General features: G+C 40.0%; 1 protein-coding gene across 3 annotated transcripts in view; it reads left to right on the top strand.

The window, feature by feature from the left end:
* The window catches only part of flvcr1 (FLVCR choline and heme transporter 1), a 46854-nt gene that overhangs the window by 10390 nt on the left and 11991 nt on the right, over positions 1-24473 (top strand). For all 3 annotated transcript variants that reach the window (XR_012983872.1, XM_076272210.1, XM_076272211.1), the window contains exons 3-8: positions 1861-2001; positions 2292-2359; positions 8526-8629; positions 17127-17237; positions 17365-17470; positions 20308-20419. Coding sequence is in view for 2 of the 3 variants with exons in the window: in XM_076272210.1 (XP_076128325.1) it covers positions 1861-2001; positions 2292-2359; positions 8526-8629; positions 17127-17237; positions 17365-17470; positions 20308-20419 (642 nt within the window). In the remaining variant the exon portion in view is untranslated. The remainder of the gene's footprint in view (positions 1-1860; positions 2002-2291; positions 2360-8525; positions 8630-17126; positions 17238-17364; positions 17471-20307; positions 20420-24473) is intronic.

Genomic DNA, 24473 nt, shown 5'->3' with positions numbered 1-24473 from the left:
TGTTCCTAAGGTTTTGCCTTGGTCATATTAGTCTATGGCGATTAAGCTATCTGCCTTTTCACCTCCTCCGTTTGCCTCTGAGGAACAAGAAAGACTGCATTTGTTGTGCCCAGTGCGGGCATTGCATGCATACATAACTTGTACACAAGGGTTTTGGCGATGTGACCAACTCTTTGTCTGCTTTGCTAATCCGGTGCAGGGCAAGGCGTTGTCTAAACAGCGGCACTCTCACTAAATTGTGCAGGCCATTACACTGGCTTATGACGCCAAGGGCCTGTCTCTGCCTGAGGGGTTGCGAGCCCACTAAACTAGAGGGATTGCAACTTCATGGGCAGTGTTTAAGGGACTTTCTGTGGAGCAGCTTCTTCTGCAGCTGGGTGTTGAGATGGCCTTAAGCCTAGGCTGTGCGGGGCGTGTATACAGGTCCCATAGTATCTGTGTTTTCCCGAGTGAATCGACCGAAAGGGAACGTTAAGTTATGCATATAACTACTGTTCCCTGAGGGAGAGGAACGAGGTACAACACTAGGTTGCCCAGCTCAGCTTCAGTTGCTCAGTGAAGAGCGCTGGGTTGAACTGGGGAGCAACTGTGGTGATTCGGATTATATACTGTGACGGCGGTGCCTCCCACATCACCACATATCTTGCCTTTCAGGCGTGAATAGAGGTGTCTTCAGCCAGACCACGCAAGGGCGTGATATCCCATAGTATCTGTGTTGTACCTCATTCCTCTCCCTCAGGGAACAGTAGTTATATGCATAACTTAACGCATTCCATTCAACACAAATTCTTTGCTGTATGACCGCAGATAATGTTCTTGCATGGTGTAATAACTGATAGCCTCCCCCCCCCCCAGAGTAGGTAGCTGCTTATTGGTTCACAGTTGGTTCTAAATTCCAGAGCCTCTGGCTAGACCCGCCTATTCAAACGGAGGAGCTTCCTCCTTTGCCCATTGAAAACGATGGGATTCACGAGCCGCTGGGGTCTGAGGTGTTTTTAATGGACATCAATGAGGGGTTTGAGGAGGAAGCTACTCCATGCAGTAATTTTCAATTGTGATACGGGGTGCTGTTGGCATTTTGACCTAGGGGAGAGATTTGTGTTCATTCAAAGTGTTTAAATAGTAATATTAACAGTAATTTATCAGATTAGCAATTCACTTTATATACAGTATGTTTTACTTTTCTCTGAAGTTTTAGGGAGGAGCCTCCTCTGCTGTACTCTGCCTTTGTATTATCTGCAAACAAATTAGGAGTCGAACCAAGGCAAAAACACTAACTTCCATAATGATCAATATATTTGCTGTATCCAGCCCCACAAGGAACTGAAATGAATATAGAAAATCATTATGATAATAACAATAATAATTATATTTTATCGATATGCAATATCCCTAGGAAATATTATAAGGTCCAAAAAACATTTTAACTTTACATCCAGGTCATACCTTGAAGGACCCTGGACACAAGGATATTGTGATGTCAGTGACATCGCAATGCCCACTTAAAGGTTTTCATGGTCCACAAATTATGGCACTGATGCTCTTGAGACCAATGCTCACAAAAGTTACTTATTGCCATTTTGATTTACGAAGGCGTTCAGACAATACAGTCAATCAAAATGGATGGTGAAGCTGCCAAACTGAAGTGAGGTCATATTTCAATCTTTGGCCAATTGCCATGAAACTTGATATGAGTGCTTGCTACCTTGTACATTCCATGGCAGCACCATCCTGTTAGACTGTTATATTAATTGTTGTTCACTAAGCCTCAAAGGGGGCTTATAGGGGTATGTCTAATATGTCATTTGGGCAACATGGTGTGGAATGAGACTAATGACAATGCTTGCTGTATATTTACAGTGATAAAGGACAGACCTTTCTTGCCTCCAAGTCGTGCGCAAGCTGTTCTGCTGAAAAGCTTGCCAACCAACTACACCTACAAGACATCTATTATTAATCTTTTGAAGAACAAGTCTTTCATTCTACTGACTATCAGCTATGGTAAGTTTTATTTTATTTTTTAATTAGCAGTCATCGACTTACACTGGTGACATACCACAATGTTTGACCTGAACGGTCACAAGCATTTTGACCAGTCTCTGGTATTAAAACACACAGTCATAGTCAAAGTATAATGTTTTTGAATTACTGTTAAAGGACTTGTAGAGTACTTGCAGAGCATTAGTTTTGGTGTAACAAATTCTGTTTGACTTACTGTACATTGTATATGTCATGTATGCACTGTTTAAATACAGTCAGTGGGATGGTCTAATTAAACTACTCTTCTTTAGGGATTATGACAGGGTCATTTTACTCAGTTTCCACACTGCTCAATCAGATCATCATATTCTATTACAAGGTAGGCCTATGCAGGTACACTGTATTCAAAAACACCATGGTGCTGGAGAGGCACATGAGAATGGAACATACTGCGCTGAGATTTTTAAACACTTGATTTATTCACTAATGCATCTGTATTACATACCTCCATCTGAGCAAATATGTTTATGTCAAGCAGTTGGTGCTAGCCAATCTAAGTTTAGCGTATCTACTCAAACAATGATGAATAATTTAGTGAACTTACTAAATTATCAAAAAATTATGAATAATTTAGTGAACTTACAAGCAAAACTAGAATTGCATTTCTGAGGAACTTCAAGAGTGGGCTTTAGTAGTTACTAAGTTGTTGCTAGGGTAATTGAGATGGTTTCTAGGGTGTTGCTAGGGTACATATGGTAGTTGCTATGCCAAATTAAGCGGTTGCTATGCTGGTTGCTAGGGTAAAATTGTTGGTTGCCATGGTAGTTGCTAGGTTGACATTATATTGGTGGTTGCCAGGTTGTTGCTAGGGTAATTAAGATGGTTGATAGGGTGTTGCTAGGGTACATATGGTGGTTGCTATGCCAAATAAAGTTGTTGTTTTGCTGGTTGCTAGGGTAATCATGTTGGTTGCCATGGTAGTTGCTAGGTTAACATTATAGTGGTGGTTGCTAGGTTGTTGCTAGGGTAATGAATATGGTTGCTAGGGTGTTACTAAGGTAATTAAGATGGTTGCTAGGGTACAAATTGGGTGGTTGCTATGCTAAAGAATGTGGTTGCTGTGATGGTTGCTAAGGTCACATTATAGTGGTGACTGCTAGGTTGTTGCTAGGGTAATTAACATGGTTGCTAGGGTGTTCTTATGGTACATTTGGTAGTTGCTGTGCTAAATAACGCGGTTGCTATGGTGGTTGCTAGATTAATCATGTTGGTTGCTATGGTGGTTGCTAGGGTCACATTATAGTAGTGGCTGCTAGGTTGTTGCTAGGGTAATTAAGATGGTTGCTAGGGTTTTGCTAGGGTACATATGGTGGTTGCTATGCCAAATACAGCTGTTGCTATGCTGGTTGCTTGGGTAATCATGTTGGTTGCTATGGTGGTTGCTAGGTTGACATTATAGTGGTAGTTGCTAGGTTTTTGCTAGGGTGATTGAGATGGTTGTTTGGGTGTTGCTAGGGTAGATATTGTGGTTGCTTTGTTGACATTATGGTAATGCTTGCTAGGCTGTTGCTAAGGTAATTATGTTGGTTGCTATGGAGGTAACTAGGTAGGAATTGAATTGGACATGGTTACTGATGGATATTGATAAACATATAGTTTTAATGGATGTTGATAGGCAGATGGTTTAATGGATGTTGATAGACATAGGGTCTTTTCGAAACAGAAGGCATCGACTCCCTGCCTAAATAGAGAGCTGTCTCACTAGACATGATTGAATGCATCTTAGAATCTTTGGATAACACTATGGTATGACGTTAGCAAAAGCCATAATGTTAAACTAAATTAGCTTACAGAAGCTAGAAGGCTAACAGTAGAAAGTAGTTTGACAGACAGCACATATATCAGACCAGATGCTATCAATAGTTACAACAATGGTATAATTAGATATTACTATACATATTTATCGCTAGGTCTTGACAAATCTAAGCAAATAAATGTCAAACAAATCACATTTCGACAGATTCAGCAGCCATTATCGGTGTCATCCGCCATCTTTGTTTACTTTTCACAGCTGTTTCATGCGTTGTCGCAAAGGATCATGGGGTAGTAGGGAGCATGGAGGATGCATCGATGCTGCCTTCAAAAATTACCATTATTTGGGTAATTCTAAGATATCTTAGAAGGCAGCAAAAAGTGTTTTTTTTGCAGTTTTTACTGTTTCAAACAGAACCAGCTTAATGGATGTTGATAGGCAGACAGTCTAATTCAGTGTTTCCCAAACAATTTTTCTGGGGACCCACTTTTTAAAAACGACAGACCATTGTGACCCAATTCACTTCAGATCTAACATGCAACCACCAAATACTGCCCAAAACATTGATGTTTTAGGACAAGGATTCCCAAACTTTTTTATGCCGGGCCCCCTCAAACCATTCTACAATGCATGAAGGCCCCCTTGATCCTGTTTTGCGCTGCCACCACCATATCTACGTACATCTCTTCATTGGGTGAGGTCATACATGGTTGGCAGAGAAAAGGTGGTGGATGTGGAAGGGACCTTGTCCTCACCACTTAAATTAACTTGTGGAGTTTTATTGTGTTTTTTTATCCTTTTGAGCACTTCTTCTTGATTTTTTTTCAATAAAGTTTTCATTCATTCATTCATCTGGGTGGTTGGATAGATATGTAAATACTACTAATATAGGGTTTGGTGATGCACTGACTCCTCTGCTGCATTTTCATTGTGTCCTGGGGGAACACAAGAAGTAGGCTATTTACAATGCTAGAGTAAAATATAAATATATCGCGACTCTAGGGGGAGCTCTACAGTCGCCAAAAATACCTGAAACTATGCATGTGTATACCTTTAATGGATGGTTGGATGAATGGTTTGAAGTAGATGGATAGAGAGAAAGTTGGATGGAAGGTGACTTGTGTCCTTGTTGAATGGAGAGAGAAACAGAAGAAGGGGGCCTAGTTGAGCAGCTGGCAGGTGATAAAGGTGCAAATCAGTTTAATTAGCTCTTTATGATGTCATAAAGCCAATGCAAAGCCTATGGGAAAAAATAAGCTTGTTTTTATCTCAAAAAGTATGGGTTTCCAAAAATGAAAAGTCATAGCAAGTTTTTCCTTTTGAAGACCTATGTTCCAAAGTTTGAATGAAGTTTTTACTTTAAATGGTTCAATTTGAATTGGGTCGGGAAATTTTGGTTAGAAGAATAAAATGTTGCGGAGACCGGCACCGACATGAGTGCGGTGCACTCCGCTTTCGACATTTGATTACTTTGACAACACTATTCTCAATACAACACCACACACCAGCGTCAAACTATGCTACCACTTGCACTGGTGTTCTAGTGGACATTAAATACAACTTGAGTTCAACTTAAAGCTGTGGCCGCAGAGGGGGATCGGTCAGAATGTGCACACTAAAATGTTCTTCCAACAGGTTTATTGCAAAAATCCAAAAAGATGCCTAAATCCCAATAAATATGCCTATGTGCATGGGTGTATGTGTGTGTGTGTGTGTGTGTGTGTGTGTGTGTGTGTGTGTGTGTGTGTGTGGTTCTGCAAGAGATAATGAAAAGAGAGGCAATAATCAGCTATGTGCTAAATACAAATTAACATAAGCTACAACATGAGCTAAAGCCTACACTTGTCTGCTGCGTGTTACAATAGCAACCTAGCTTAGCTGAACATAGCATGACCTCACCAAATTAACATTAGCACTACTGATGGATATTTAATAGGTAAGTACAGCATAATTTGGTACACAATTCACGTAGGCATACATAATAAGGAACAAGGCACTGCTCGACATTCAAAGGGAATGGATCCTAACATTTCTGGGTGGTTAAGTTCACACTTACACCATAGGCATTTCACTTTCGGTAAAAATGCACACAAAGTAGGAAATACAGCTTGAAACACTATGGGCTGTATTTTGGGTCACCAGCGCATGGCGTAATACTCGTTATTCACCCGCGGAAAGTTGAATTCGGTATTTTGCATTTATTTTTTAAGCATTGCGCCCAGGGGTGTGGCTATTAACAACCTAGGGAGGGGACTCGCGCATTGTCTAAAAATCGCTATCATACACCACCTAAACCTGGTCAGAAGTCAATGGCGAGTTGTTCATATGCTATTTTAAGAGTGCATGTCAACAGTCATATTGGCAGGTGCACGCACCATCCTTCTATCATTCATGAACGCACACCAGCGCACGCCCATGCAAAGCATTAAATTGCACGATTACAATGGGAAACATAATTAGAATAAAGATATTACAAAATACTGTACATCTCATGATGAGTAGTTATTCACCATCATTTGCAAATTGGTAATGACGGTTAAAAGTGATTAGGGGAGAGGCGAGAGACACGTATGGAGCACAGCTGAAGACGCACTGTCACGAGATATAAGCAACTCCTCTGCAGGATAAATGTTGTTTTATTCAGTCATTTGAGCAACATTAGGGTAAGTGTTGCTTTTTCCAGCCTATGTTTTCGATGGTAACCCATTGTCAGTCAATAGTGAAAGTAACTGCATATAACTGTCTTGTTGTAGACTGACACCTTGGTGAAGTTAGTTTCACTTTGCCAATGAGTTCAAATAATAGACGAGTGCAAATGCGTGAAGGCTATGCTAGGTTTTAGTAAAGCATGGTTTAAGAATGACTATTCCATACGGTCTCGCAAGCAGCCTCCTTCAAATGCGCCGTTGAATGCCAAAATACCGATGCATTTATTTGACATATCGCGCGTTGCGCCGTTAAAGGGAATGACAGATGTCATTCTCATTGGTATAAAATGATGTTACGCCCCAAACACACCCATATGACTGATTAAAAGACCTAGGAACACCTTGTTACGCCATGCGCTCCACCTTTGAGAACGAAACCCCTCCCAATGTGAACTGGACATCCTACTAAATTTGAATAGACTTTTGACGAGTGACGATGCACTTTAGAATGTCATGATAGGGCCCTATGGGCTGTATTTTGGGCCACCAGCGCATGGCGTAATACTCGTTATTCATTCGCGGAAAGTTGAATTCGTTATTTTGCACGTTTATTTTTTAAGCATTGCGCCCAGGGGTGTGGCAATTAACAACCTAGGGAGGGACCTAGCGCATAGTCTAAAAATCGCTATCATACACCACCTAAACCTGGTCAGAAGTCAATGGCGAGTTGTTCATATGCTATTTTAAGAGCGCATGTCAACAGTCATATTGGCAGGTGCACACACCATCCTTCTATCATTCATGAACGCACAGCAGCGCACGTCCATGCAAAGCATTACAAATTGCACGATTACATTGGGAAACATAATTAGAATAAAGATATTACGAAATACTGTACAGCTATACTATTCACCATCATTTGCAAATTGGTAATGACGGTTAAAAGTGATTAGGGGAGAGGCGAGAGACACGTATGGAGCACAGCTGAAGACGCACTGTCAGGAGATATAAGCAACTCCTCTGCAGGATAAATGTTGTTTTATTCAGTCATTTGAGCAACATTAGGGTAAGTGTTGCTTTTTCCAGCCTATGTTTTCGATGGTAACCCATTGTCAGTCAATAGTGAAAGTAACTGCATATAACTGTCTTGTCGTTGACTGACTCCTTGGTGAAGTTAGTTTCACTTTGCCAATGAGTTCAAATAGACGAGTGCAAATGCGTGAAGGCTATGCTAGGTTTTAGTAAAGCATGGTTTAAGAATGACTATTCCATACGGTCTCGCAAGTAGCCTCCTTCAAATGCGCCGTTGAATGCCAAAATACCGATGCATTTATTTGACATATCGCGCGTTGCGCCGTTAAAGGGAATGCCAGATGTCATTCTCATTGGTTTAAAATGATGTTACGCCCCAAACACACCCATATGACTGATTAAAAGACCTAGGAACACCTTGTTGCGCCATGCGCTCCACCTTTGAGAACGAAACCCCTCCCAATGTGAACTGGACATCCTACTAAATTTGAATAGACTTTTGACGAGTGACGATGCACTTTAGAATGTCATGATAGGGCCCTATATGTCTTGACAATCATCTTAACAGCACATGTGGTCACTTAACGCCAGCTCTCTCCAGAACTTTCTTCACCTACTGTATTAACAAGGCCACCGTCCCGGAGGGCAGCGTGCTTTCTGAATGGCTGGTTCGGAGGCAAGCAATCACACTAATCTAGAGTCGACCCTTTGTTACAACTGGTGTGCGGGGTTGTATTGAGAATGATGTCAAAATAATCGAATGTCGAAAGTGGAGTGCGCTGGTTTCCGTAACACTTATGATAATAATAATAATAATAAGACTTTGGATAACAGTACAGTGCATTTTCATGTAATTATGCTTATCTTATGAAAGATATGAATTCTGCCTCTTGTGCTTTTCCTCACACATTGCCATTTAAAATGCACCTGGCATGCAAGCATGTTGTTTGAAATTGCATGTGTGATGCTTTTCATGCAATGTCTAATAAAATTGTACAGTGTTATTTTATATGCTTTAGACTCTTACTATCTTCTTTGATGTTTGCTGCTAGAATGAAGAGAAGAATGCTGGTAGGATTGGCCTAACCCTGGTTTTGGCTGGGATGGTGGGCTCTGTCATTTGTGGGGTCTGGCTGGATTACACTAAAACATATAAGTATGTTAATTTAACTATGATTAACTGAGCATGTATTTCATTCTAAGTGTACTGGGGCACTAAATGTTTTCCACGTTTTCTGTTTATTGTTTCTAGATTGTTTTATTGGGCTGTCATTTAATTAACATACATATGGCCATTTGCATTGTACTTTGTAGGATACTGTTTTTACATCTTTTTTTGTCTCAATAATGTGCCTATATTGTAATATTGGCATAAGGTAGAAAATATTGTAGATAATACCACAGGTTTTTTAACCCTGGGAGCTAAACTTTTTTACACTTTCATAATATATATTTTCATAGAATGAAAAAAGTTGCGGGGAAATGGATGAGATTACCTTGCTATCATTCAACATATGAAGTGATTTCAACATTATGAATCATAATGGTTATTCTAAAAGTATTTAGATGAAACCAACTACGTTTAGTCTGTGGTGTGGGGAACATTTCTGAAGCCAAATGTGCCAAGACCTCTAAATGTGTTTAGAAGTTAGAACGGGACATCACATACAAAAAGTAAAGTAGTATGGTATATGGGTATACATAAAGATAATTTGGCAAATTCCCACAATCTGCTTTAAATAAGAAGAATGTAGTTATTGCCATTGTCAAGGGGTCAAATAAGCTTTGTGACACTTTAAGCTGTAAAGGCTTATACAGTAACACCATAATACTTTTTGAACACAGTCCTGAGTATGTATAATAATAATAATGATGATAATAATAATAATAATAATAATACATTTGATTTACAAGCGCCTTTCATGACACCCAAGGTCGCTTCACAAATAAGCATACAAATACAAATCATAAAACCATTAAACACTGTGATGTCATATTTACCATATTAAACCAGGCCCTTGACCCTGGCACAAGGTATGGTGCAGCCATAAAAGGCTGAAGGTATCCATCTTTGCAAAAGCTTATTTTGAGCCAACAGTAGTTCAGTCTTATTGCTATTTAGTGGTAGGTAATTTCAGAGAATGTCTAATAAGGGGAGAATGTTCACTCTCGGGAAACTTCTGGTTTCTGAACTGGTTGCAGTTCCTCTGGTTCCATGTGAGGTCTCACGAACAAGTACAGAATGAATGGAGATCTATGGACATTTTTCAGGATATAATTTTTTGTCTAGAAATTTGAATGTTGCATTTGAAGGGGGGGGGGGGGGGGCAAAGAAAATACACACTGCTGAGTATTATATTTTTTGAGTCACTTATTTGTTCTGAAAGCCTTTCAAACGTGCCAATGATGTCATTCATTAGCAGAACCATTAGCAGGACCAAATTAAACACACCAGAGAGGTTACTCACCAGGGCTTAATTTGTGCTGGAGCAGGCTGGTGCGTGCTTTGGCACCTCCCAGATTTGGACCAGTGCCTATTTTTTGGCTCTGCCACCTCTTTAAAGGTCCACTTTTCAATATTTTCACCTTAATATAACCTTTATGAAGCCAATTTCATGCTAAACAAACTTGTAATAGGGGAATTGTTCACCTACTGTAGCATACAGCATAGCCATAGTGAATCGCTAACAAGAGAACCAGCCATGAAACTTCAACAACAGTCAACCCAAAGACATCTTACGAGAATCGGCAAACATTACTTTGTTCTAAAAAGCTCAAACCTGCCAATGATGTCATTCATTAGCAGAATGCTAGTGTGTTATGGGCAACAACGACCCAACCTGTAAGAAATCGAAAGGACATAAGTACTCGTTCATTCAACTTTCGACCTATAATCCATGTTGAACTTGCAAAAACTACAATAAAATCTAAGATTTCTCATCGACAATCAGGTGAAAGAGACAAATTTAGCCGTCTAGCTCCATAGACCCCCATTGTTTTTGCACTTAGTCCACCCTAGTGGAACTGCAACAGATTGCAGGTATAATAGAGTTAACAGGGAGTGAATCGGCTCTCCGTAAACAGGCTCTTGTAATTCATTGTCATGACAAGTTGATGTCATGGAGACAGGCAATGATTGCAGCAGGAGGAAGGGAGGCTGTGTGCTTAGTATACATGTAAAGTTAGGTGTCAACAGCATAGCAGTGAAACTGAACACCATGTTATCAAAAGATACTGGAGGAGATAGATGATGAACAGCAGAGGCCCCAGCACAGAGCCCGAAGGAACCTCTTTGGAAGAACTCTCCAACTTGCAGCTCATTAATGTACAAACCTGTCAGTGTCCTGTCAGTGAGGTAGGAAGTGAACCATTGATGAACACTGCCATGGACAATGCTGGCTAGAGGCTCCAGGAGAAGCAGATGAGACATGGTGTCAAAGGCTGCACCGAGGTCCAGGAGCATGAGTATGGAGAGGTCCAGCATCAGTTGCTCAGAGGAGGTCATTGGTTATTTTAACCAAGGGAGTTTTCGTGATGTGCTTAGGATGAAATCCAGACTGAAATAGCTCAAAGACATTATTGTCCCTTGTAACACCGCATTATGTAATAACACCGCATTATGTATTAACTTGACTAAATGTAATACATTTTCACTTCATTATGTAACAACTGCTGTATTTTGTAATAATCTGCTGCATTTTGTAATAAATTGCTTGAACGCAATATGTAATAAATTTTACCGCATTTTGTAATAAGTTATTACATATTGCAGTTGTAATTACAAAATGCGGGTGTTTCAAAGAAAAATGGATGGTGCATTATGTAATGTTCATATAACAGTTGTCAAATGGTCACTTGTTCAAATGTATAGCCTTTCTTTACGCAAAGGCTGACTGACTGTCATAAGCTCTGAATGAAGACATAAAGCCATGGTGCTATTGAAGAAGAGACAGAAAGCACTGTGAACGTTATTACAGAAAGCACTGTGAACGTTATTTTAAACTCTTCTGTCCTCAACTTTTCCCACACTCGGCACTCTTCATCACTTTATTCACTCATGCAGCCTGACTTGTTTTGGGGAAGATCTCATTTTTGTTTGGTGCTAAATTTACGTTTGATTGACTTCGTTGATGCCGACTGATGGAACCTTGACCCCTGGAGGACCCTTACTTTGAGCTACCTGTCCTGGCCGTCGGTCCAAATAGCACAAAGGAGTTTGCTCCAGGATTTCCAAAGCAAGAGTCTGAAGCACATTAATGTTTATCGTCCAAAAAGTTGTATTGTGGATAGAATAGTCACGGTGGCATCTGCTGAAAAGGTTCTCATACCCAAGTTAGCATCACAATTGAAGACCACTCATGGGGACAATTTTGTCATCTCAAAATATTAATAGGGACTAGTCACAATGGTCCCCAACTAAACCTACCCCGATGGGACTACACCTTAAAGATACTGTCAGCAATTGCGCAGGAAGTCGCGTTTGTTTATGTTTATATTTACATTATAGGCCTATTTTAATCAAGGACCAAATGAAACACATCAGAGAGGTAACTCACCAGGGCTTAATTTGAGCTGGAATGTAAAATATAAATATATCACGACTCTAGAGGGAGCTCTACATTCGCCAAAAATACCTGAAACTGCATACTGTACCTTTAATCACTATACATTTAATCAGTATAAAAATCTATAACGTTAAATACATTTTCTCTTATATTTAATGTTCCGTCATTCATTTATCATTGAGGGTTTTGATGCATTTTTATGTTTGATGCATTTTAAATAAGCTTTTTCAAAGTGAAAGAGAGAGAGAATGAGAGCGAGACGTGAATGCTCAGGTCAGGCAGTGCATCATGCAGTGTCACAGGGCCCAACAGCAAAAACTGGCCTGTAGTCTCTATGAAATAGCCGTCCGATCTATCAAAATAAAAAAAGACAAACTTGTTGGTTTGTTAGACAAACTTGTTCATTCCATATGTGAAGTCATGGATAATAACATGGATAAAGGACATGGAGTAAAGAAAGAAGCAGGGAAAAGGAGGCTCAGGGCTGTGTTGATAACAGTCTTGAAAGTTTATTTATGGTGATCATCAGTTCAAATTGTGAAATTCAAGCGCTATACATCATAGGCTATATGCATTGTAGCTTGAAATTAACTTGGCGACATTTGCTTTTGTGCAAGTGTCTACTGCCTCATTATCACGTCAGATTAGGCCAGGCCCATCTATTAAAAAAGCAACAATAAAGTGATTGGTCGAAAAACGTGTTTTGCCGATTTCCTTTTAACATGTGCTCTGTGATTTTTTTCTTTCTTGCTCCTAACTTGCCGGAGCAGCACCCTATCAGTGACGCCAAAGCACTGTTTCAATCTCAAGCATCCATCAAATTTTACCAAGGACAAAGTCCTTTGTTTTACCTAATTTTCAAAGATGTGTGTATCCTCAGCGTGCTTGGAACACCCACAGTCCTGTGCACACATTTATGGATGATTTAAAAACTGGTCGCGATGGCGAGCTAATTAGTAAACTTTTTTTCTTTATGATTTTGCTTAATGGTTACTGCGCTGCGATGTATTTTAGCAAATTAATCAAACATGTATTGAAGTGGGAGAATGACAGTAGGTTTCCATTAACCCTGAAAATGCGCAAATCTAAAGCTGCAAAATGAAAAACTAATAATGGAAACACGCAAAAACTCACAATTATCGCTCGCATGAGCTGTTTTTTCAGAAGTATCAAAATAGCACTACATCGCAAAAAGCATTGGAAATACTTGTTTAACATTTAGGTGAGACATGACGCTAAATGCATTCAAATAAGGTGGTGCGTTTCGTGTGGTCTAACAACACAGCGTTATTTTAACTGTATACACCGCCGATTTCAGCTGCAAAAAAACACTCTGGAAGCCGCTTGAAACACTTTTGGCCACTTGAACTTAGGAGTAGCTAAGAGGTATTCCAGACACCCGCTGGAATGTTCAGTTACTATATGTTACATTTTAAAAGAAACATTGGGATAACGTACCCCTACATAAGTTAACTACATTTGATATTAAACATTACTTTATCAAGAAACGATAAAAATGTGAAATTGGGCTTGCCTCAATTTTGAATGATGGGCATTGACAGCATCTGTCAGCTACATTGGAAGGTATAGCCTGTATATCGCTAGGCCTACTATCACTATTATCCATAACTTAATCATGTAACGTTATTCAGCCTTTTAAAAAACATTTTGGACACCATGTTCATTTTATTGATTCTCTATATAGACCTTGTACAAGTATTAAGTTTCTGCACTAACTTGACCTCTCATCCTCATTATTAAAAACAGTAAATGGAACAAATGTTCCGACAGTCTATGGTAGGAACTGAAGTTCACATAGGTTTTGGTCTCTCAACTGTGTACATCTCATTTTGAATTGGTTGCCGGTTGTTTGCTGCTGAACCGCATCATAGCTCATTACCATAAAGTTGACAAAGTTTCAACTTTCTGCTTGACGCTCTGGTTGCTCAACACACCCAAAAAGCGACGCTAACGGATTTGCATCTTCCGCTGAGAGAATTAATTGAAAATGAATGACTTCCTGTAACTTTGAAGTTCAAGTCGGCGGCAGTGTATACGTACAGTTAGAGTTGGCTCGAGGTGAGGACATCAAAGCAAATCTACTTTAATCACTAACAAAATCCAAGCAGTTATAATGTTAAATATGGGCTATGTCCTCCCAGAACTGTCACACACTGCAAAAATTCAAATCTAACCAAGTGTTATTAATCAAAGAAATCTATTCAGTATTGTTTTTAGTATGAACAGACTTACAGAAGCGCTCTCTCGAAAGATAATTTTGAATTAATTTAAGAACACTTTGACTTATTTTAAGGAGTCTTATCAAGACAAATGTACTCAATGCACTGGCAGACAAATTTGCTTGTTTTTAGAACAAATTTGCTTAGTGCACTGGCAGAGAAATTTGAGAGAGAAAGTTTTCAGAATGATACGTCTTAAAAGAAATGAAACTCTTCTTAAATTAAGTCAAATGATTTGATTAGAAAGCACTAGGTAAGCCTCTTAATACTGAAAATAACACCAACTTGATTTTTTGATCTTGATATAAAATGAATACAACTTGGTTAGATTTTATTAGATAAGCAGTTTTTGCAGTGCATCGCTGCCAAGTAATGGTTTCGCTTTAGATATTTTTCCTCCCTGTACATTCTGACCCCCTCAGTTTGACTATCACAGATTTTGGTGGATGCAATTGAAGATAAACTGTCAAAACTTATTCAGATTTGTCAGATTATGGGAGATCCGTTGTCACATCCATCTAAAATGACTATCGCAAAAAGGTAACACTCATATTTTATCACACCCCATAGTGAAATCTAAGGCAACGAAATACATAGCAGGGTAGGCTATTCGGAAAAACTAATATTTCCCCTCCTTCTGTTCACACCAATGCTAAAAACTACGGTGGCGCATTGCATTCACATCACAAAAAAAAAAATCAGGTTATGTCGTAATTACGAGATAATTATCTCATAATTACGAGATAGTATCTCATAATTATGACATATTATCTCATAATTACGAGATAATTATCTCATAATTACGAGATAATCAATGACACATTTCCAATTCTGCCCCCACTTGTGTGAGGCAATGACATGGTCTATTAGAGAAGATAGACCTAACAGCTTCACAAGAGAATGTCTGAAGCTGAAGTTCCTTTCAAACCTTTACTTAGGATTCACTATAAAACTATGCAGACCAACAGAGTACATCTCAGTTATTTCCTTCGATGTTTTGTTTAAGAGCAATCATGTAGACTAGCATTTCAAGTTACAGAATAGAAACTAATGTGTTAGCTTATGGCTAGTGTATATGAGACATCCCATAGAGATTCTAACGGTTAGCATAATCAATAAAGGTAGATATGTAGAGCCAACTTCAGTCCATTTACGAAAGGGTTACATAAGAAGAGTTCTTTGTTTACAACTGACTATTTTCTCTCAATATAATACGTGTAGGAAAAATGTGACTGTTTAACTCATCAATGCCACTTGAACAAGTAGCCTAGCTGCACAAAATAAACAATAGGCGTGCGTGTGACCAGAGCCCGTCTATTAGACATTCTCTGGTGTGACAACGTGGATGGAGGTAGCCCTATGCGTAGTAGTACCTCCACCTACTGGTTAGGACTGTAACGTGCAACATTGTATTGCCTTTGGGCAAAGAGTAGCCTATGGATTAGCTTACTCTTTGCTTTGGGGTTGTTGGCGATTTGACAGGCGTATTTTTCATGCCACTTAAAGACATGTTAATCTCTCAAAGTACGAAAGTCGTTCAAACCAGGAAAACAGTAGGAAACATGTGCTTGCTTTTATTGAAAGGCTGTTTAGATCCTCAGCACGGATCCTATCCTTATCTCATAATTACGAGATGATTATCTCGTAATTATGAGATAATTATCTCGTAATTATGAGATAATATGTCATAATTATGAGATACTATCTGATTATGAGATACTATCTCGTAATTATGAGATAATTATCTCATAATTATGAGAGAACCTGATTTTTTTTTTGCGATGTGAATGCAATGCGCCACCGTAAAAAACAGCTGGGGAAGGGTGTTGCAAATCCCTCGAGCAAACAGGTGGACAATCAGAGATTTCAAACAATCGAGGGAACATCATGTCACTATGCAAAAACGCTGTTTTCCCTTGATGAAAGTGAAACCGGAGTTTTCCCACATATCCACTTTGGCCGGAGTTTTCAGAAAAATTTGTTTTCAGTGATTAAACCTTCAATTACGTGTAAATGAAAGGCATTTTTCCTACGTGTAAACAGGGTCTTAAAAGCCATCTGTCTAGCTTCTAGTCACAGCGTTTTTGTTGCAAACAAAATCAACCTAAGCATGCTCAGATGACGTGATAGACTAGGCATCGTTGCACATCTGTCCATCATCGCACAAAGCCCAATTGGATTGGTCCAAACAGCTCTGGTTCGGGCATAGTTGCTCCACAACGGAACAAGTCCAGACTGAACTTCCCGACCTCAAATGCTGTGGGCGGGGCTAAGTTCGGCTGGCGTCAAGGCTAGCTTAATATAGCCTTAATATATATACATTTCTTGCTTTGTCATCTGGCTGCTGAATGTGAGACTTTTTCTTGCCGTGCGCTATCACTTCCTTTTTCACTCTCGCTGTCTGGGCATCAAATACTGAACATTCTAGAACCATTAATTCTGATGCTAATATTATTTTGATAGGGCTTAGGCTTCAAATTAAAATCGCTGCATCAAGCGGATGCTAAGCAGAAGGGGAGAACAGTCATGCAGGGCACTAAGGCCACAGTGACCTGTGAACTTCCAATTTTTAAAGGGGTATCGCGGCAAACACAAGGGGCAATGAAGGCCATAGCGTTGTTGCCGCCGTGAAATTCCAACCTTGGTGTCAATGTTAAAGTGGTTATTGCTCGTTATTTTTTTATTGTCACAACAGTCTTTTGCACACTCTGGGGGCTATCAGATAGCTCTCAGTACATCACTAGTCACTAGCCTAGTAGTTATGATAATCACGATGACAGAACTATTGAAATTTGAATCTAAAAATAATTTCTAACTGCGTGATGTATGTATCCATGACACTCCTTAGAATGACCACATTGATTGTCTACATCCTGTCTTTCATTGGAATGCTGATGTTCACATTTACATTGGACATGGGATATCTATGGGTGTTGTTTTTCACTGCAGGAGTTCTAGGGTAAGACTTACAACGATTATTCAATTTTATATATCTATTTTCTATAAAAATACATAGATGATTTTAAACTCTAACCCTCACATGAGGATTCATTGACTCATGTCATCATCTTCATTTTATGTCAAAGATTTTTCATGACAGGATATTTGCCTATTGGATTTGAGTTTGGGGTTGAGATTACATACCCAGAGTCAGAGGCAACATCATCTGGTCTTCTAAATGCCTTTGCCCAGGTCAGTATATTGGACATTGACATGTATATGATGTAGCCATCCTTAATTAATGAATATTATAGTCACAATGGATTAAACCTGTCAGTTTACATTGCAGTCAGACACATGTATGCAAAGCAACTTATTGCCTGAAAGAAATGCCAGTGCATGCAAAGTGGTTGATAGGGTATTTAGTGTGCTTGCATAAGCAAGCATGAGCAAGCACTGTTGTTTGCATTAGCAACAAACTGGTTTATAGCATGTAGCAGCAGGCATGGATTCACGTCAAAATGAATCACTATTTTCAAACCACTGAAAGGGCTCAAAATAGCCGTACACTTCGGTGGTAGCGTGGATAGGGTCCCTACAGACAAACTGAAGTATTGTAAACTTTGAACATGTACAGAGAGGTTATAACAAGGGCAGTTTACGGGCAGCCGTGGCCTACTGGTTAGCGCTTCGGACTTGTAGCCAGAGGGTTGCCGGTTCGAACCCCGACCAGTAGGCCACGGCTGAAGTGCCCTTGAGCAAGGCACCTTACCCCTCACTGCTCCCCGAGCTGCCTGTTGTTGCAGGCAGCTCACTGCACCGGGATTAGTGTGTGCTTCACCTCACTGTGTGTTCACTGTGTTCTGAGTGTGTTTCACTAATTCACAGATTGGGATAAATGCAGAGACCAAATTTCCCGTACGGGATCAAAAGAGTATATATACTTATACTTATATACTTAGTTTCTGAAGGCAGAGCATTGCCTTACTTCATGTTCTGGTAGCGTCAAATCAGTCTGCGCTGCACAGATCTGGCTGAATCTTACAATACAAACATGGATCAGGTTCAGCCTGATCTGCACAACTAGGGGAAGATTTTGCTTTTTTTTGGGGGGTTTGTTTGTAGTCCATGTGGCCTTTCATGTCCAACAGTTTTAATGTGAACGTGGGAATTTGCCGTTTTTGACACTTGAAAGCTGCATATCCCTATTTCACAAGTGTCTTACACCATATTTTTAAGCACTTTTATTACTTTTTTACTACTTTTGCCTTTGTTTTTTGTTTTTTTTGCTTATTAATTATTCTTTATTTTTAAATGATTTTACCTTGTGCGTTTTTTGTTTTCTTTTTATTATGATCTTTACCTTTTGAACTATTCCTTGACTATATTGCCCTTCTATGCTTTTATTTGTTATTACTGTTTGTTTTTGTTTATGTAAAGCTTATTGAATGACCTCTGTGTATGAAATGCGCTATATAAATAAACTTGACTTGACTTGATTTGACTTGACAAGTTCTGCGACCCACCCAGAACAGTTCCGCGACCCACTTTTAGGTCCCGACCCACTAGTTAAGAAACGCTGATTTAATGCATCTTAGTCATAGTCCCCAAGGTCCATCATAGAAAAAAATTGAGAATTTGAACAAAGTTTAAAAAAAAAAAACGTGTGTCAGGTGACGTTTGAACCCAAGACATTCTCATTGCAATTCACTTGACTTACTGCCTGAAGAAATTACCATGAAGCTTTGGGCAACCAGATGACAGGTGTTAATTGTTTAGCTGATTGGCTAGACAGGTGAAAAGTTGCCACAGAGTTCAGGTGTGTTTGGAAGGACAAGAAGTGGAGTAACTCTTGGAAGACAAATGTCTAAGGGGGTAGGCGAACGTTCGGAAAGCGTACCCCCGATGGGACTCTCTGAGGCTAAGCATAGACCACATTGAGTTAAAGGATAAGTTCGGTGTGATATTGACCTAAAGTGTGTTGAAACATGATACCGAGTGTGAACTTTTGTCTCATAGCCCATCTCGGCTTGTCCCCTGCATTTCGAAATCGGCGCTAGTTAGCCGATGCTACCGACAGGCTTAGAATGGGGGTGCCTCGAGCATCGGGCTAGCCATGCAAATAAATGACTATTTTACACCATTTACGAGGCTTAGAGTAGCTCCACACTTCATTGGTAGACTTCCGAGGGCCCTGACATTTAAAACGAGACATTGAGAACTTTGAAAAAGCATTAGTAGTTAATTTAAAATTTTTGCAAAACCAAAATTTTGAAAGCAAAGGTAGTAAAATTATACTGAAAATAATGTATAGCCTCAAAGGATTAAAGGAGAAATCTGGAGATTTTTTTCATAGATTTCCATTTCTCGAGATCACGAGTACTATCGGCACAAAACAATCAGTTAAAACAATCAGTTTTGCCTAGTTTGAATTGCTAGGTCCAATAGCAAAAGCAGCCAGGTAGCTACAGCGCTACACTTTGGGGGCATGAACGTGGGGGCTCACAAACATGTCCCCAGAGTGTAGTGCTATAGCTACCTGGCTGCTTAAGTTGGTAGAACTAGCAACTTGAGCTAGGTAAAACAGATTTTTTTTTCATACCGTAAAAAGACAGTACTCTGTGACGTTGAGAAATGGAGATTTATGTGAACAATCACCAGATTTCTCCTTTAAGGTCCCCAAGGGGAAATTCAAGGTCTTTGTATGATGCTTTGTAAACTCTATTTAATTGTTTTCAGTTATTTGTTGTTTCATATTGTTTGTATTGCATTGTATAGTCTTTTTTCTTGCCTGGGGATTGCAGATTCAAATATGCTGTAGCTAACTTGTTCAGTGGTTGTGTTGTGCATGGTCCTACACTATTTTATTCCAGGAGGATGTTACAAAGCCTATTCGTCTAAAATATGCTTAACTCATCTATTTACCTGGCAATCTAATTAGTTAATTTTACAGTTAAATTTAATGTTAATGTAATTTTGATTGATTGTTGTAAGAGGCTTTTGATAGAACTGTTTGCTAAGTAAACATAATGTAATTTATATACTGTACCTGAAACACTGACTTTATATACTCTTCGTTTTGTCTTCAGATATTTGGAATCACTTTTACCCTTATTCAGGGAAAGCTCAGCACAGACCACAATCCTCTAATTGGAAATATCTTCCTGTGTGTATGGATTTTTGTTGGCATCATTCTAACAGGTAACATGAACTCAATTGTGTCAGTGGTTCTCAGGAAGCCATATAGATGAAAGCAATATTCTCATAATTGTGCCTAATTGTCTACAATGTGTCACCATGTGATATTTGTAGTACTATGAAAAGGGGTTGCAGTATGTTGAAAGTTCAATCTACTCACCCATGAATTACTCATGATACTGTACATGATACAATCCGGGTGTGAACATATACCATTAAAATACAAAGTAAGATGGAGATGTCAGATGTGGCAGCACCCCAAAACACATTTGTGTCCAAATACCCACTGGACTATGGGTTGATTCTAGTGGTCATTTCCCACTCCTTCTCTCTCCCACTTGTTTCCTATCTCTCTCAACTGTCTTATCTACAATTGTCTCGCAATGTTCATTTCTGAGTATGGAAATGCACCATAGTTTATCTTTTATTTCTTTGCATTGTTCAGGCTACATTCACAAATACATTAGCCTACAGAAACAGAATATAGGAACAGGAAAATGTCTTGGATCCATTGTTTATTGTAACTGCAAGATTGGTAGCCCAATTGTGACATGGTGACAAGTGACATGGTGACTTCTATTCTGTGCTATATGTGACTGTCCGTGTGGCACATCCCTATTCAACATGACTCCTAACCTTGGTTGAAAGATTACAGAAGCTAGGTTTAGGGCCAATCTCAATTCTCTGTTTTACCCCTTCCCCTTCCCCTATCCCTTCATCTTACCCCTAGCCCTTGTCCCTCGAAACCGAGTGGCAAGACATAGGGGTGAAGAATATTCCCCTTGGAAATGAGATACCACTAGCCAACCATAAGGGAGAGCGGGATGATTTAGGGCCAATCTCAATTCTCTGTTTTACCCCTTCCCCTTCCCCTATCCCTTCATCTTACCTCTAGCCCTTGTCCCTCGAAACCGAGTGGCAAGACATAGGGGTGAAGAATATTCCCCTTGGAAATGAGATACCACTAGCCAACCATAAGGGAGAGCTAAATGATTGAAACACTTGAAACGTAATTTACAGAGATCGTACCACACTGAAAGCTAATATTTTGTCACTAGCAATCTGTCTTCTGTCAAATAGGCTATCATTGCATTTTCAGCTCGGAATAAAACCGTTCAGGAATTATTTCAACAACAGCAGAATGTGCCTATGTTCGTTCGCAGCCTACCTTCTGGTCCGGGTGAATGAAACGGGATGGGGGACAAAATAAACATGCAGTTTGCTATGTAAACATCCCACAACTGTAATAGCCTATGCGAGGAGTCGGCAGCAGTAGGCCTATGCAGCATTCATATCAGACGAGCGGTAAAAAAGTTCAGCGAATTTAGCTGCTGTTGGACTTTTCTGACATGGTATGCTGCCAATTCGCGGGGTAGACATGGAAATATGTAAAATGCGAGACATTCGCGCAAATAGTGCTGTTAACAGCGATTAAAAAAAAAAAACGTCCTCGTGAAGAACAGGACCTTCAATATATGGTCACAAGATTGAATGCAACATAAAACAATTACCATTTTAATTTTATAATCCTTATTAATGCCAACATTTCATGTCAATGAATCTCTCGGTGTGCTTATTTTTCCGGTGTGAGCGTTGTATGTTGGGTATTTCTCTTACCCCTCGGTTTCAAGTAAGCTCCCGATCTTACTTGGTTTTAAGGGGTATCTACCCCTTGCCCTTATCCCTACCCCTCGATCGAAATGAGAATTGAGATAGCCCTTTGTCTCACGTGCACGCGCAAAACTAAGGGGAAGGGGGAAGGGGAAGGGGTAAAATAGAGAATTGAGATTGGCCCTTAGTTGTGACAATATTCTGGGTAATATCCTAACAGTTAATGCTATTTTCCACAGTAAAATCCGCATTTGAAAGCCTGGTCACCAGTTGTTATGTAGCCTAGTTGCCGGTTTGTATGGCTAGTTACTTTGCCTACTTAGACTTTGCATAATGAAAAAGCTTTGAATGTTCCTTTTTTCCTTCTTTGGTGGCATAGCTGATCTACAAAGCATACAAAGGGACAAAATGTGCACGCTGAAGGGCAAAGGGTTATTAAAATGTGGCATTTTTTGGGTTATGTATTTGTAGACATCCCTGATAACTTAGCCTATACCGACACACTGGCTTGCTTTTCTGCAGCTTCGGTCTGCACGTCCTTTTAAAACCGCATCTTTTTCTCTCTCGAGCATTTAATCTGCTGCCGGCTTGTCTCTCCACATCGTCCAAAATGCTTGATTGCATTGCATTCTCCACATTTTTAGCTAAATTTTCATGTACCATATCAGCATTTTTGTTCAGTGAATCTTTTGTAAATTGCTTTACAATTACCGTTAGGCCTATAGGCCTATCCATGGCTTCCTTCGGTCACGTCCTTTTAAAACTGCATATTTTTCTCTTGTCAGTTAATCAATAAACCAGCTGTACATGGAGAAAGCAGTGTTGCGCTTTTCATTTTTTTGTTACTTTGAAGTTATCCTTACGAAACAGCTACTCCTGCAGTACACTTTTTCATGGTGTCCACTATCTACTGTGGTCATCAAAGAGTACCTATACTGTATACATTCACTTTACAGTAGCCAAAAAAGTTGTGGGTTCAATTCCCGGCTTCCACCATTGTGCCCTTGGGGCCCTGAGTTAACCCTGAGTTGCTCCAGGAACAATGTAACAATGCCCTTGTAATATAACTTTGAGAGCTCATACTATGCAAGGATCATCAATGAGGGAGAAGGAAACACCAGGGCTCTCTTTTCCACTGTGAATGGCCTCCTCAAGCCACCTGATAGTACCATCTATCAGAATGCATCTGTTGAACGCCGCTCAGCCTTCTTGAACTTTTTTCACACAAAAATTGAGGCAATCCATCAGCAATTGGAGTGTTCAATTACTAAGCTGAAACAACCATGCTCCTTGATTGAGTTGGGCTCACCTACAATAAATGCACTCAGTGAATTCAGTCTCCCTGCTGAAAGTTACATCACTGGTCTCATCACCAAGTGCAACTCTTCCACCTGTCAGTAACACCTCGCTCATCACTGGTCAAATCCCTCCTTCATTGAAGACTGCTATTGTCAGACCAACCCTGAAAAAACCTGGGCTGATCCATGATGACCTCAACAACTACCGACCCATCTCCAATTTACCATTCATTTAAAAAATGAAGGAGAGGGTGGTGGCATCTCAACTCCAGGATCATTTGAAGGACAATGATCTGTTTGAGCCATTTCTGTCTGGATTTCGACCGAAGCACAGCACAGAGACTGCCTTGGTGAAGGTAACAAATGACCTCCTCTGCACAGCTGATGCTGGACTCATTTCCATCCTCATCCTCCTTGACCTGAGTGCTTTTTTTTGACACCATATCCCATCAGCTGCTTCTTGAGCGTCTTACCAGCATTGGAGTGCAGGGCAGTGTTCATCAGTGGTTCACCTCCTATCTCTCTGGCAGGACACAGCTTGTCCAGATTTTGGACCACAAGTCGGAGAGTGCTGCTGTCACGAAGGGAGTGCCACAGGGGTCTGTTTTGGGGCCCCTGCTTTTCATCATCTACCTCCTCCCACTGGGAAATATCCTGAGGCAATATGGTGTTCAGTTTCACTGCTATGCTGATGACACCCAGCTTTATATGTCCACCAAACCGACTGCCTCCCTTCCTCCTGCTGCGATGACTGCCTGTCTGCATGATATAAATCTGTGGATGACTAACAACTACCTAAAACTGAACAGTAACAAGAGTGAATTACTTGTTGTTGGCTCAAAAACAACGCTGGCAAAAATGGAAAACAGACTCTCCCTATCTGTAGATGGCTCCAACATTGCCTGCTCCACCAATGTGAAGAGTATTGGTGTTATACTAGACAGCACACTTTCATTCACTGCCCATATTAACAGTGTGTCTCGCAGCGCCTTTTTCCATCTGCGCAACATCGCAAGACTGTGCCCCTCCCTCAGTCAGCAGAGTGCAGAAGTACTTGTAAACGCCTATGTTACATCCCGCATTGATTACTGCAACGCCTGGCATCCTATATAAATCACTCCACCGCCTCCAAATAATTCAGAACTCTG

Source organism: Alosa pseudoharengus, unplaced genomic scaffold (genome assembly GCF_046254945.1).
Source record: "Alosa pseudoharengus isolate Yale_2024_CS ecotype anadromous, Long Island Sound unplaced genomic scaffold, YU_APseudo_1.1 YU_APseudo_1.1_scf_7, whole genome shotgun sequence".
NCBI classification, from domain to species: Eukaryota; Metazoa; Chordata; class Actinopteri; order Clupeiformes; family Clupeidae; genus Alosa; species Alosa pseudoharengus.
The sequence above is the reverse complement of the archived record's forward strand: the minus strand, read 5'-3'. Positions and strand labels throughout refer to the sequence as shown.